This window comes from Indicator indicator, chromosome Z, assembly GCF_027791375.1.
Source record: "Indicator indicator isolate 239-I01 chromosome Z, UM_Iind_1.1, whole genome shotgun sequence".
In the NCBI taxonomy this organism is placed as follows: Eukaryota; Metazoa; Chordata; class Aves; order Piciformes; family Indicatoridae; genus Indicator; species Indicator indicator.
In genome coordinates, this window is record NC_072053.1 from 38664965 (window position 1) to 38679531 (window position 14567).

The 14567-nt window shown below is 37.9% G+C and overlaps 1 protein-coding gene across 1 annotated transcript in view; it reads right to left on the minus strand.

The window, feature by feature from the left end:
• The window catches only part of GLIS3 (GLIS family zinc finger 3), a 174613-nt gene that overhangs the window by 114096 nt on the left and 45950 nt on the right, over nt 1-14567 (minus strand). The window contains exons 2-3 of the mRNA XM_054398070.1: nt 13209-13413; nt 6931-8044 (exon numbers count right to left, since the gene is read on the minus strand). Coding sequence (XP_054254045.1) covers nt 6931-8044; nt 13209-13413 — 1319 coding nt within the window. The remainder of the gene's footprint in view (nt 1-6930; nt 8045-13208; nt 13414-14567) is intronic.

Consider the following 14567-nt stretch of genomic DNA (forward strand, 5'->3'; position numbering starts at 1 on the left):
ACAGGCACAAGAGGCAATAAATTAGAAACCTTTCCACACAAATGTAAGCATGTGGGCAGTTAGGAATGTTTACCAGTAGTTGTGGACACTTCACAGTCATGTTCTGGAACACAGTAAAAGTAAAAAGAACCATGTTTGGAAAAGTTCATTAAAAATCTGTCATAAATTTTCCATATATCTATGTCAGAAGGCAAGAAAAGCCAGTTTGAATATTTAACACAAAAATCAAATTATTCATTAGAAGAAAAATAAAATTAGAGATTTCATAGATTTTATTCTGTAACATATAATAAGGTTCTCCAGCTATCATTTTTAACTGTCATCCTTTCTACATCTGCACGTTGAAAGGAGTTTGCTTTGCATTTTTTAATGTACAAAGAGACACTCTGATGTTAAAGGTCAGTACTTGGATACCATAAGCCTTGAGATGCTCACAGAACTCAATTGGAAGTTGTGCATCTTAAGCAGACATAGGAAAATAATGCAACATTACATTTTGGACTCACTATGTATTTCATACTGGAATAATAATAATATTAAAAGACCATTGGTACCATTGCTGAGAGGTAAGGTTTCTTAGCTTGGGCGAGATGCCATCTGATGCAGTCACATGAGTTTGAGCTCTTTGTGGAGGCACACCTACAGTTCATTCTTAATTTTTTCCTTTAAATAGCTAAAACATCGTAACCAAACCCAGTAGCTTAATAAGATGACACAAACTTGTGAGACTAACTCTGAGGTTCCAAACTAAAATTCAGCTTTCCTCTGTCTATGCACCATGATATAAGCCTAATCACTTACACATTTCTACCTTTTCCACAGTATTTTTCTTTCAGTAAGTTTATGGAATTAGAGAAAAAATGAGCAACAGGCCACTTGACATTTCCTTATTTTCAGCAACTTGACTCAGCAATTAAATTACTGTTCATTTAACATCATTTAAGACTAAGGGCTCAGCTGTTACTTTAGCACAGTGAAAAATTCTTCTGTGAGCATGTAAGCAAAAATAAAACATGTGTATAGCTTGTATTTTATCAAGACTTCAGTGCAATACAGAATTTTGTATGGTCTTTATCATCAAGAAACTGTCATAAAATCATAGAATCACTGAATGGTTTGGGTCGGAAGGAACCTCCAAAAGTCATCCAGTCCAACACCCCTGCAGTGAGCACAGACATCCTCTATTAGATCAGGCTGCTCAGGGCCCCATCAAGCCTGACCGTGATTATCTCCAAGGATGGGGCCTCAAATACCTCCCTGTTCAACCTGTTCTGGTGTTCCACCACCTTCATGGTAAAGAATTTCCTGCTAATGCCCAACCTAAATCTACTCTTCTCTAGTTTGAAGCCATTGCCCCTTGTCCTATCACTCCAGGCCTTTGTAAAGAGTCCCTTTCCAGCTGCTTGTATGTCCCCTTCAAGCACTGGAAGGCTGCTATTAGGTCTCCTCAGAGACTCCAGGCTGAACAATCTCAGCACCCTCAGCCTGTCTTCTCCTCTGGACCTTCTCCATCAGGTCCATGTCTTTCTTGTGTTGAGGGTTCCATAGCTGGATGCAGTACTCCAGGTGAAGTCTTACCAGAGCAGAGTAAAATGGCAGAATCACCTCTCTTGACCTGCTGGCCATGCTTCTTTTGATGCAGCCTAGGATGCGATTTGTCTTCTGGGCTGCAAGTGCACATTGTCGGCTCACATCCAGCTTCTCATCCACCAGAATTCCCAAGTCCTTTTCCACAGGGCTGCTTTCTATCACCTCAACCTCCAGCCTGTATTGATAATGATGATTGTTCTGGCCTATGTGCAGAACCATGCACTTAGTCTTGGTTGAACCTCATGAGGTTCACCTGGGCCCACCTCTCCAGCTTGTCCACTTCCTTCTGGATGGCATTTCTTCCCTCTAGCATATTGACAGCACCACTCAGCTTGGTGTCATCTGCCAACATGCTGATGATGCACTCGATCCCACTGTCTATATCACTGATAGAAATGTTACTCAGTACTGGTCCCAGTATGGACCCCTGAAGGACACTACTTGTCTCCAGTCTCCATCTGGACTGTATATAAAATACATACACAAGGCATATACAACACACTGTATAAAGGCACACCACCAAAGCCTGAAGATGGAAAAAAGTTTCCTTTTTCATATAATGCATTTCCGGTTTTACTCAAAATTTCACATTGAACATCATCTTCCAAGCACATGTTTTCCAAACAGCACACACACATCTATCTAAATAACCACACTCACCCAAAGATGTTTACTTGTGATTCAAAAAAGCATTATACAACTGTTTTTTTAGTTTTATATTCTTTTTTTTTTAACCACGAGCCTTCTGTTTTACATGCTTAGTAGACTGATGTGCTGTGGAATAATTTCAGATATTTAGCAGGTATTAAATGGATGTTGTTTCAAATCTGACAGGAATGCTAGAAATATTGGTTTAAATCACATCAAGTAGTTGTCATAAAAAGTGCAATATATTATTCCAGTAGCATAGTATTTTAAGTATTATTATCCCATAGTTTCAAATACTAATGGCACTGTTCTGATTCATACCTCAGAACTTACAGAAAGCAAAAAGACTGAATTCCATTTCAAATGGGGAAGTATTCCTAGTGCACCTGAATGAAAATGCAAAGACAGACTGAAATTCATCTCCAACAACACACTGTTGCTATTTACAGCAGAATAAATTAAGCTTATTGTTTGCATAGCATGACAAGTCTAATTATGTACTTGTAACTGCAGCTGAACTTGAAAAATACAAAAATATTCACAACAAAAGAAGGATCACTGAGTAGAAAACGAGCTTACAAGTACAGCCAATGAGAGCAAAAGGCCAGCATTTGGCAACTGCTACTGTGAAGTTTCCACATCTTTTGAGAATTCTCTGTGTTTTCCAATCCTGAGGAAATATAAGGGAACCTCAGATACTATTTTGTGGTTAACTGCCAGCAGACATTACAAATTTTATCTCAACCACTGGCATACTAATTGCTTGCATTTTAATGTCAATTTTTCATTCAAATTTAACTTATTCCTACAAAGTGAAAGTTAATGCGTACATTAATAAATACAACATATTTGAACATACCATACTTCATACAAAGCAATTTTAGGGGTAGACACTAAATATATATTACCGTGTCAGAAATAAATTTTTTAGTCTTTAAACCAGGTCAGTGACAAAATGAATGCATTCCAAACGCAGTAAATTGGAATAGTAGCCTAAAGAATACCCTAAATAGTACCCTAAAGAAGTTTCAATAAACAGCAAGGATCACCCAACACATTTTAACAGCTATTTAAGGAATTCCTGTTGCAAACAAGCCAACTTCAGGTGAGGCCTTTTGCATGCAGGCACTCTTCAGCTTCACAAATTTCCATGTAATAAAGCAAGGCTAAGAATAGTCACCTACTTTGGCACCCCATATAAAACAAAATGCAGAAATCCATAAAATTCAGGGTTTTTTTTCTCTTTTTTTAACTTATGGTGTATTTTTCAGAACGAGCACCAGTCTAATAATAATGGACAGGAATTAAAACTAGGCCACAACTTTTCAGTTCACAGAGAAAAGTATATTGCATCAAATTGCCAAGGCCTAATCTGAACACACAGCTTCATCAATAAATTCAGTTTAAGCTGGGGAAAAAAAGAGCCTTATTCACAGAAGAACAACAATGCAAAACAAATCAGGACGAGTATGCAATTATTTTCCAGTGGACTTTAGCTACCTTTGTACAGAGGGACAAGTATGTTCTGCATTTTAGACCGTAAGAACACTTGACTTTTAAGTCTGGATCTGATTATCATGATTGTCACATGTTTTTATGTGCTGCTATCTGATTAATATTCACCCTACAGCACTTATCTTCCAGCATCAAAGACGACTGCTCATCCAGAACAAGAAGGAACTCGTGACTATAGTATTGCTTGTAGCTATAGTTTATCACTTCAGATTTTTGCTATATAGATAAATGGAAGCTAGTTCGTATGTGGCAAAACAAATGCTGAGTTCAAAGGAGTGTTCTACTTGGCTCTGATTCTAACCACAACATATCAAATACTGCAGTCCTAGCTGTCTTCAGATCTCTTCTGAAATAAGTATTTCAGTGTCACAGTGCAATAATACTTAAGAATAAACTTGACGAAATTCAGCCTCTTATTAGTTATGCACCTGATTCCACACTATCTCTATACATGTTACAATAATACAACTTAGAAGTAGCCCTGACCTTGCATTAATGAAACCTGTCAAGCTTGCTGAACTCTCAGATCAGTCCATTGGGATATAGAATACAACATATAATAACACACTTGCAATACTTGTGACATTAAAGCAAGTACTGCATGACAAATACATCAATCAGGACCCATGGCAAGACATGCTTAATTAGAAGATTGTCTCTTACAAAACACTAGGAACCATCAACACATACCATGCTCTCACATAACAGTTAGTGTGTGATGTCACACCTTCCAAAGACCTATTATTTCTGCTATATTCTTGGTATTAAATGTGATTCACATAACAATGTATATTTCTCATTTTTTTCCTTCCCTTCTTGGTCTATTAAACTACTTCTTACTGGTCTGCAAACTGCAGTTACAGTGATTTCAGAGAAAGAGGCATTTCACATCTAGAACCAGAAAATAAATTATAGAAAGACCCTTTGCGGACAAATGAAGATTATGAATGGATTGTTTTGATTTATGACTTAAATGCATAAATTCACACAAGTTTGCAGAAAAGTTTCAGATTTCTTTTGCCTAATTATTTTTCCTTTTAAATTACAGAAATCATACTTCACAATCGTCTTGCCCAAAGTGTTCTCCCTAATACCTTACTTACAATCACAGTTTAAAACCTCAAATTATATTGATATGATTATAAATTTCACTGCTTGGTAAGATAGGTATGAAGTCTGGCTAAAATATTGTTTCCTAAATATACTGAGAGAATTCCAAACCCCTGGGCATTAGAAAGGCAAATATATTTTTCCAGATTCACATAACTTCTGAAAAGGCTAAAGAATGCCATTTCTGCATAGCTGTCTCAAGAAAGGGAGCCTATATTCCACACTTCCAAGCACACTATGAGGGTTACCATGTCACCCTGAAAATTTCCACATTTCAGTACATTTCTAAACATGAAAGCAAGAGAGGTGTGTGGCTGTTGCTTGTGACATGCACACTTCTTGGCACTATCAAGCAATACTTGCTGCAGTTCAGTAAAATTAATCACACTAATTCTTAAGAAAACAATCACTCTTTGAGAAGCTAATATACAGACTTTTTTTTTTTTTGGTGCCACAGCATGATTTGGCACAGACATTAGTTTACATTTAGTAGTCTGAGAAGAGTTATCATATGACGTACTTTATCCACTTAAACATGAACATACTCATCACCAGTGAATGATGACTCTTTCAAAGCTAGGGACTACTCAGGGAGGCCTCATACTTGTTAGAAGGTCACTGCAAATATAATTTCTAGGCAGGCAGGGCAGGGAGTGTAGAGTGCTAATAACAGTATTTTCCCCAGTCTTACTGAATTCCTCATCATAATTCTCCTACTAGAAAGACTCTGGTTACCTGCATCACTATTTTTTTTCACTGTTCTTTCACTGTTCCTGCCCTTTTCCTTCATACTGTTGCCTCACCTGAAGCTTGTCTCTCTTTTTTCCCATGTGCTATTCCCTGAAAAAGTACTTTTTTGACTCCTAATAATTCTCACCACAAAGCAGACAAATCCTTGAGGAGGAACAGCAGTTAATGGTAACCTCTGATCCAATGTATCTGGAGGGCAGCAAAGACATTATTATGGAATTCATAGAGCAGAGAGCCTGAGTTCAGGCTCTGGGGTGACAGAGGTTCCCAATGTCATGACAAAAATCTCTGCCAGTTCCTTTAAATTCAAGTGAGAAAGCTGGGAAAATACCTACTGGCCCTTTGAAGTAAAAGTGAAAGAAACAAATTTCCTCTATCTACTGTACAAGCAAATATCTAAATCATAGTAAGAAAATTATTCAGCTAGGCACACACCAAAATGACTCCTAGCATCAATTTATATTTCACAGCCTATACACAACTTTGGTGGTTTTTTTCAAGTGAATAATAATCAGCAGTTTTTCCTAGAAATTATATATTCGTTATTTTGTTAGGTTATGCATAGGGCTGCAAACAGTACTGGTGAGGCTGCTTTCTGCTCATGCTAAATAAGCACTTGGTAACAGTAAGCCAATTGTCACACAAAATATAGACTGTATGTAAGGCCTACCAAGAAATTTAATCCCAGAAATTGTAGATGGTTCACTGGAGTCTAAGCATAAACTGATTTTATAAGGTTTACTGGATCATTACACCACGTGATAATATATGTGTTAGACTGACTTGCAGTGACCCTAAAAAAAAGAGCAAGAGAAACATGACTTTGGGTGTTGAATGCTCACTGCTAAAAATCTGTTAACAGAGAAATTGTTCTGTGTTTTATTCCTACTGTATTCAGGGAAACAAGGCTGTGAGTCTGCTTTTTCTTAGTAATGAAGCAAACAAGTGCCTTGAAAAATACCTAATTCTTCTCAGCTTCACTTTTCCACATGTATCCTTAATGCAGATACTTAAGTACTGATGATACTTAAGTTTTGCTTTATGAAGGTCTATTGTGTTACTTCTGCCATCTACAGCGGAGGTTTAGAAATTTAGATAATAAAATTTTGTCTAACCCTGTTTGTTAGCACATACACAATTAAAGAACACATCTCCTTTCTGCCTAGGAGGAAAGATGGAGTAGTCATTCATTCACACAGACTAGTTAAAAAAGCACACCATTAACTAGGGAAAACAAAGGCAGAATTACAATTTCTCTGTATTTTCACAACTAATAGAGAGGCATTTATTGATAAGAGAGACAGAATTCAGACTCACTGTGCATTTGTTTGGCTTCTCTCCTGAGTGGACTCTCATGTGAATTAGCAGTTTATAACGGGCATTAAATGGCTTGCACCTTCGTGGGCACCCTGCCCAGAAGCAAGTGAAGTCCTCTCCCTTCCTCTGGTCTATATGGATCCTCTCTATGTGGCGCACAAGTTCCTCTCGCTGGTCATACAATGCACCACAGTCAATCCAGTAACAGCTATGCTTGCCATTGAAATCATCTAGCTCACTATCTTCATCAGGCATGGAGCCTGGGGCAGAAGGAGGCACAGGCAGTGAGTGAAAATGACTTGACAGGCTGTGTAGATGACAGTGCTGGTGACCATGGTATGGTGGGGGTGGCCCTTGTGGAGGAGGCAGCGGCAGCAGGGATGGAGAAGGCATGTCAAGTGTGTGGCCTAAGAAGTCATCCACCTGTTCATTTTTCAGGATGCCTGCCACCTGGTTGTCTGCAAGTGGCACACCTTGCTGAATCACCATGTTACTTGTGGAAGTCATCTGCAAGCTGGTTTGCTCCAGCTGCTGAATCTGCTGGCTCTCACCAACTTCATTCTCAATATATCCTGGGACGGTGATGTCGCCATTAGCCATTAGAAGGCCTTTCTGGGTAGTTGGAATAGAGCAATTTTGGGGTATACAGCTTCCTCTCACTCCCAAAAAATGTCCATAGACCTCAGGCTGTGGGGATGCATTTGCTGATGATGTCCTAGAGCTGTTGATGTAGGGCACAAGAGAGGTTGGGGACGTACGGATGATTGTATTGAAGTCAATCCCAATGCCATCAGACAGAGGAGACAGAGAGAGTGCTCTCTTTTTGGAGCGGGCTGATTGAGACCAGCAAGGACTAGAGTAAGAGGAATGCTTATTTTCCATGTCACATAAGTAGGATGATAATGAGTTAGAGTCACAGCTACTGGACACAGATCTTCCAGGTGAAAACATCAGTAAATCCTCTGGCTCACTGCCGTTTTGTAAACCTTGGTCAGGAGGAACAGATGGAAAAGTCCTGTGTCCATGAGACCACTCTTGCTTAACATGCAAAGCAGACTGACTTTCTGGCAAGCTTAAGGTTGTAGAGGCCAAAGACTCATGTGACAAGAGCAACCTGGAATAAAAGCACAATAAAATAAGTAAGAAGTTAGACCATTCAAGAGTGGTTCTTCTATCTTGACGCACATGTAAAATTAAGGACAGGCTACATGTGAGAAAAGTCCTCTGTAATTTCAGGTACTCATCTTTATCAATCCCAGATAAGGTATCAGGATGCATACACAGATATTATGTATGTAACAAAATAAACAAAATAAATGAATAATGGCTGAAGAGGTTTATTTAGTTTTGATTTGATGAGGTGTCTGTCTCCAAGTCAGCAATCAAAATTTTTCATTGAAGTGTAATCTTGCTGTACCATTGTTTTTCACAGAAATATTATGAAACTTGTTTGTGCTGAAAATGTCCTATGGATAGTTATAAAAAAAGAACTCATAAGCTTTTATCAATATTGTTTTCTACAGAATGGTACAAAAAAGAAATTCAGGGGCATTAGTGTCCCTGATTCATGACTGCAAATGCTGAATGGAGGCCAAGTGGCTTTATGTCTCTGTGTTTCCAGTTCACATCCTGGCAGTCTTGGATTTCCTGCTAGCCAGTGATGCTACCAGTATATTGATTGCTATTTTAAAGGGGCTCTTTAAAGTAGGAAGAACTAGGTATGTATCTAGATACACCTGGAGATCTCACAGACACAGGAGCCTCTGTGTCCTGTACTTTTGAGATTAATTCCTCAGTTTATTATTCATAATATGCTACTGAAGAAGATAATTTCAGTGGTGGGTTAAGTACATAAGAAACTCAGTTTCTCTTCTGAATCTAAAATGCATTTTTTTTAAGGTGGACAAGTCAATCACTGCTTCTCGGCTTCTCACTTAAAAAATAAGATACACAACCATTCCTATCATATAAAGACTACAGGAGGTCAAATGAACTAAAAAAAAAAAAAAGACAGCTAAGAAGTGCTAATAGGTACCTTAAATAGCAGGTGTTGAAAAATATTTCTTTAAGCTCTAAGTAGACAGTACATAAAATATTTACATTCAATAATCCAAAGGAACCATCACCTAGGCAAGGAACAATGTATTCTTATTTACAAGTGTAAGTTCTTATACTTGGGTTTGTTTGGGTATTTTTTACTGCCTGGTTTTATATTGATATAAATTTCAAATTTCTGCAAGTATGCACTTAATAAGAGCAATTCTCATGTCTTTCTTAATACAGAAATTAAGTTTTGATGTCTACTCAGAGTAAACAATATTGCAGTTGCTCTGACTTCTACAAGATTTTCTTGTAGATGCTGCTTCAGGAAACAAGGGTGAATGGGACAGGTATGTTAAGGCTCATAGCTGCATCATATGTCTGCACCACAGCCCTACTGCAGTGAAACCAACTTCAGTGGAGATACATGAAACTACTTAATTTAGGAACTGATGGATCCCAGGCTAAAACAAGGAATCTGAATCTTATTTAAAACAACGTTAGTCAACCCAAGAGAGCCAAACAAGACCCTAAACGATGGCTCTCAAGATATTCCCAGTGAATATAGCAGTATTTCCACGTTTTTATTTGGTAAATCCACTTTTCACCTCTGTAATCTGTGGATCATTTTGCAATTAGATCCGCAAGGTTGAAAGAAAACATGAAAACACTAAGTAAAGTCATTCAAGGAAGTGAAATGTATATGGCTTTCCACATTCAGTTCTAACCACAGAGGTAAAAGCTAAATAATCACAGTGTGCTTGTTCTCCCTGAGTGATGTGGGGGTTTTCCTAATACTTAATACTACAGCATTTTTCAGCACTTGAGAGTCACCCAACGTGAGGAAAGAACAGTGGGGTTGCAGTGACTTCAGTTTAAGAGCTGGATCATGCTGCAGAAACACCAGGAGGTGACTGCTGAAGAGCTCGAAGTGAACTGGTGGTTCAGGGCACCATAGTTGTCCTCTCAGGCCCTTTTGTCTAGAGGGGAAGACTGGCACCACCTGAAGGAGCAAGAAACCAGTTTGCAGGTGCAGTGTCTCCACACTGAGACAGCTGCTGAATAGTGAAAATGTAGCTTTGAATGCCATCAAGCTTTGTTGTGGTGAAGGACAGGATAGGTAAATGCTTCCGTGCCTAAGATACCTGTTTTGTAATGGTTGGCTGATTTGTTGTATCAGAATAAGAATCACTTCTATTCAGACAATGTCAGCATAGGGTACTGTTATGGATGTTACATAACTGCCTAACTGCACTTTCAAAAACCTGCACTGAAAAAAAAAGCACAATTAACATATTGACTACAATTTGCATTGAGAGAAATGAGAAATGACTGATCGCTATATTAGGTCAATCTTGTGTAAAATTAAGATCTAGAAGGATAATTATTTGTGGGAAAAAATGTATTCAGGCTGTTTGGTCAGTCTGTTATCAATGGGCTTTATTAAAGCATAGTTAATTATAGGGCATTTAGATTCTGTTTAGTATGTTGTGATTCTTCAGCAGAGCAAGAAAAGTACTTAAACTTCATTTTTCTATGCTAGACTATATATTTTTCTATCTGGAAAGTATATATAATTGGAGGAATTTTTTGCCAATTTGATTATTTAAATGTTTGTTTTCTCTTTTTTATAAGCAGGGAAAATAGAAATCATCCATCAACATAACAATTTTGTTTATGTGTTGTCAAGAATTTTAATCAGATGCATAGTGTCATTCAAAAAGCTCCTAATCCCAAACTCAGAGACATATCAATTAGTGAAACTCCATTTGAAAAGCCTCATAGAAGAATGAAAATAAAAAGCTGGCCCAGAAGTACACCATAATTAGCCAGATCATCTGGAAAAGTCTGGTTCTCTCTCTTAAGCTTCTAAATTCAAAAGTAATAATGACTTCAGCTCTCCTTGCCCACCCCCCCCCGCCAAGATAAAAAAAAAAAAACAAAAAAACACACACACACATACACCAAAAAAAAAAAAAAAACCACCCAACAAAAAACCGTGCTTAAAAACAGAACTCACACTGTGGCTAAGTAGTTTCCTGGAGGAAAACGAAAACACGTATAGCTAATAAGAAAATGAAGGGCCAGCTATACCTCTGTGCCAGATTCTCAGAGGCATTAATTGCTGTGTCTACATACTGGTTTGGACCAGATCTTTTAGGAACACTTACAAGAGATTCCTGCAATTACTTTCTATCCCTCCTCTGTGTGCAGGGACGACAGTGCCAAGCAGAAGCCAAAAACTTAAACATTAACATGGAAGAGTAAAAATTACATTTTCTAATCTCTTTGGATAGTCTTCTGTTTTACTAGGCAAGAACTCTTTGCTCTCTCCTAGGTCATTTTCTGACTTGCATCAAAGTAAATGGCAGTATTATACCTAGTTTCAAGCAGAATAAGTGAATAATCTGATTTTTTTTTTTTTTTTGGGGGGGGTGCGGGAGAAACACCCAAAAAAGATGGGAAAGATTTTACCACTCATGGTCTATATACCAAAATCTGATTATATCTACAGCCAAATTACAATTCTGTCAACTTTTCTTTCTTCCATCAGTAAAAACCAAGACAAGACATTTCTGTTTCAGCAAACAATCTAGTTTGGACTGAGCTACCAGGGAACAGTTCATGATGCCTGAGAGATACAATCCAGAGAAGGCACTCAGCCCATAAAGGTTTATGGAGTCATCTTAGGCAAACAGTTCAGGCAAATGCAGTTCATTGATGAAGCAATTTAAAATAAATAAATAAAAATTAGAGTGTTTCAACTATCTGTGAATTAAATCTGATTTCAGACTTGGTTTGCCCTATAAAATAGTCAGATTTAGAAGAAATTCTTCATAGCATCTTCATTGACAATCATTAAAAAAGACTCTAGAGAGAATCATTAAAAGGGATATTAGAGTCTTGATTCTGCCAGAGTTTCAATTTCAGTTCACCCTTCATAGATGTTTCTTTAAAACAAAACCAAAAAAGTGCAACTCAGTACTGACACAGTACCTACAGCCACACATTCAGATAAAAGTAACAGTGTTTGAAACCACACAGGCACACCTAGAACTTGTTAAGAATAATTACCTAATGTAATTTTGTATCATTGGTTTTGTTCTGTCTCAGAGGCATGTCTCTGGACTTCTTATTTCTCATCATCTTAGTAGTGAATTTTTCTGACATGTTTACATAGGAAACATAATTAATTTTGTAAACTGTCCTGAGGGACTCTGTCTTCACAAAAGGAATGACAGAAATGTCACAAACTCTCTTAAAGGTTTTCTTCCAGTTATACAACATCAATTTTAATTATTTCAAGAATGTTCCTTGGCTTGTAATAATCTAATATAGTAAAATGCAAACTGTTTTGAGAATAAAGGCTCTTTTGGCCTTTTGTAAGTAAGAGCAGTTATGTTTCAACTCATTAGGCAACCCTTGTATGAGTAATATGTAAAAAAAGTGGAAAAGCAATTTCTTAAATAACACACCAGAATGTTTTCTCATTATGTTTAACTAATATCCAGGGGCATGCTTAATGTATTTATATGAAGGTTATATCTCAAGTAACTATTTTCCCTTCCTTCATGTTTGTGAGCAACATTCATAATCTTAATAGTTACATAAGCATTTTAAAATTAATTGTCAAGTATTTATCTACAAATTAGTGATACAAAAAGGCAACATTTAGGGGAGAGGCTGTAGGTTCTATTAAACTCCTCACCAAAGCTAGGAAAATGGACAAGCTTTCAGGGACTGAAGTTTAACACAGATGAAGTTAACTGCTGGCTCAGTGCAGATACCAAACAAGTGTTCAAATTAACTTAATTATGTAAACAATTAAACAACTCGAAAGAAAAGTTATTTGATGAGGAGAGAGGAATGTTAGCAGGACACTTAATTTTACTTTGTCTGATTAGTGTTGCTTGACCAGTATTAACACTTAATGTTATGGTAAGCTTAAAATAGGTCCACTGCCCTTGAAGACAAAACCGTGGACTGTTTCATCCTCTGTAACATTTCCTGTCCTTAGAACAAAAATGCATTTAAGTGACTATAAAGATCTTTATATAGAACAAAACATTCTATCAAGCACAGAAAATGTATGACAAAATTTCACCTGTGGTTTGAATTAGCCAAACAGTATGATTACAGCTGATGTGAATTAAATAGCATTGAATTAATTTTCCTGTGGCATAACAGAGCATCATTTAGGCCATTTCCATCATATATATAAAAAGTTAACTCAGAACCTTATATCAGAAGAATTACTCAGGCTGGAAGCATTCATACACCTCTGTAAACTAGGGCTCATCTGGTTGCATGCTGCTGAAACCTGATTAGCAGAAGGTGGAACAGGTTCCAGCTGTTGAACTCTCATGGGACGGCTGGTGAGTATTATGTTGTCACAGCTGGCTTTTTCAACAGACTTGCACTGGGGTCCATAACCAAGACCTCCTAAAAATAAACAAAGCAGGTTAGTAATCATCTCCCATGAATCCATAACAAGGCCACAAAACTCCTATCACTTTGCAAAGTAGGCAAAGCATCTTCAGATGTAGAAGAAACAGAGGACCGACACAAGGATTTCGAATACTTCTCCAAACACAACATTCTAAAGTAGAATTTGAAAAATATGATGAAGTATATATACTAAAGACCAGCTGTCACAGACAACTGTCAAAAATGCACCACTAGAAGAGTCTGGGTAAAGGAGCTGCCCTCTGCTGGGGGACAGCGAAGCCTAAAGTGCACCTTTCCCTGAAGAAGGTGGGAAGAGATTAGAAACCAAGGAGGCTACAGGAACACCACCATGCCTTAAATCCTGCCAAACTCCACAGTTCCAAGTCGTTACAATCCTTTCCATCGTTCCTACCCCTAGCCATCCAAGAAGCAAACAGACTGCAGACATGCATGCAAATTGTAACCACTGCAATAGGTGTGGTGGGGTGAATAGCACAGGCCCTGTAAGTTCCCGGGCAGGAAGCAGTTACAGCTAGAACTCAGCACTCCACCGAGGTCTGGGGGGAGAAGATTGAGCTGGATCAAGCAGAGATGCATTCTGGACTTCCTTTAAAAAGTCACAATGTGCTCTTAATCACTACGGCCATGGCTCAAACTGATGGCTATTACACAGTAGCATGAGATGATGTGCTAGGTTAAGCCCAGCCTAGGAGAGGGGAGGGCTGAAAAGAACAGATGGACAAAGGAACCTGACTGAGGTGGGCAGGGAGATGGGCTGGGGTGAGTACAGGTAAAAATCTATTCCTTTTTAAGGGAAGGTCATTTTCTGCTTCACTTTCTTCTCCTGCCCTTGCTTTGCTGACATCCTGCTGCTGCTGTTAGCTGTTTAACCACATGGTTGGGTCTGTTCCATGCTGTTCCAGACTCCTAAAGAACTGCATCTAAAGAGAATCCATCTTCAATCTAAAGAGAATCCATCTTACATCCTGAGAATCCTTTGCCAGCTGCATCTGGTTTTGTATATATTTTTATTTACATTTTCCTTATATCTTTGTAACTTTCCTTTTACTCAACTTTTGTTAAACTTACATTTTTACTTCCAGATCAATTTAAGACTGTGGTTTTGTAATTTTACCTCTCTTTTCTCT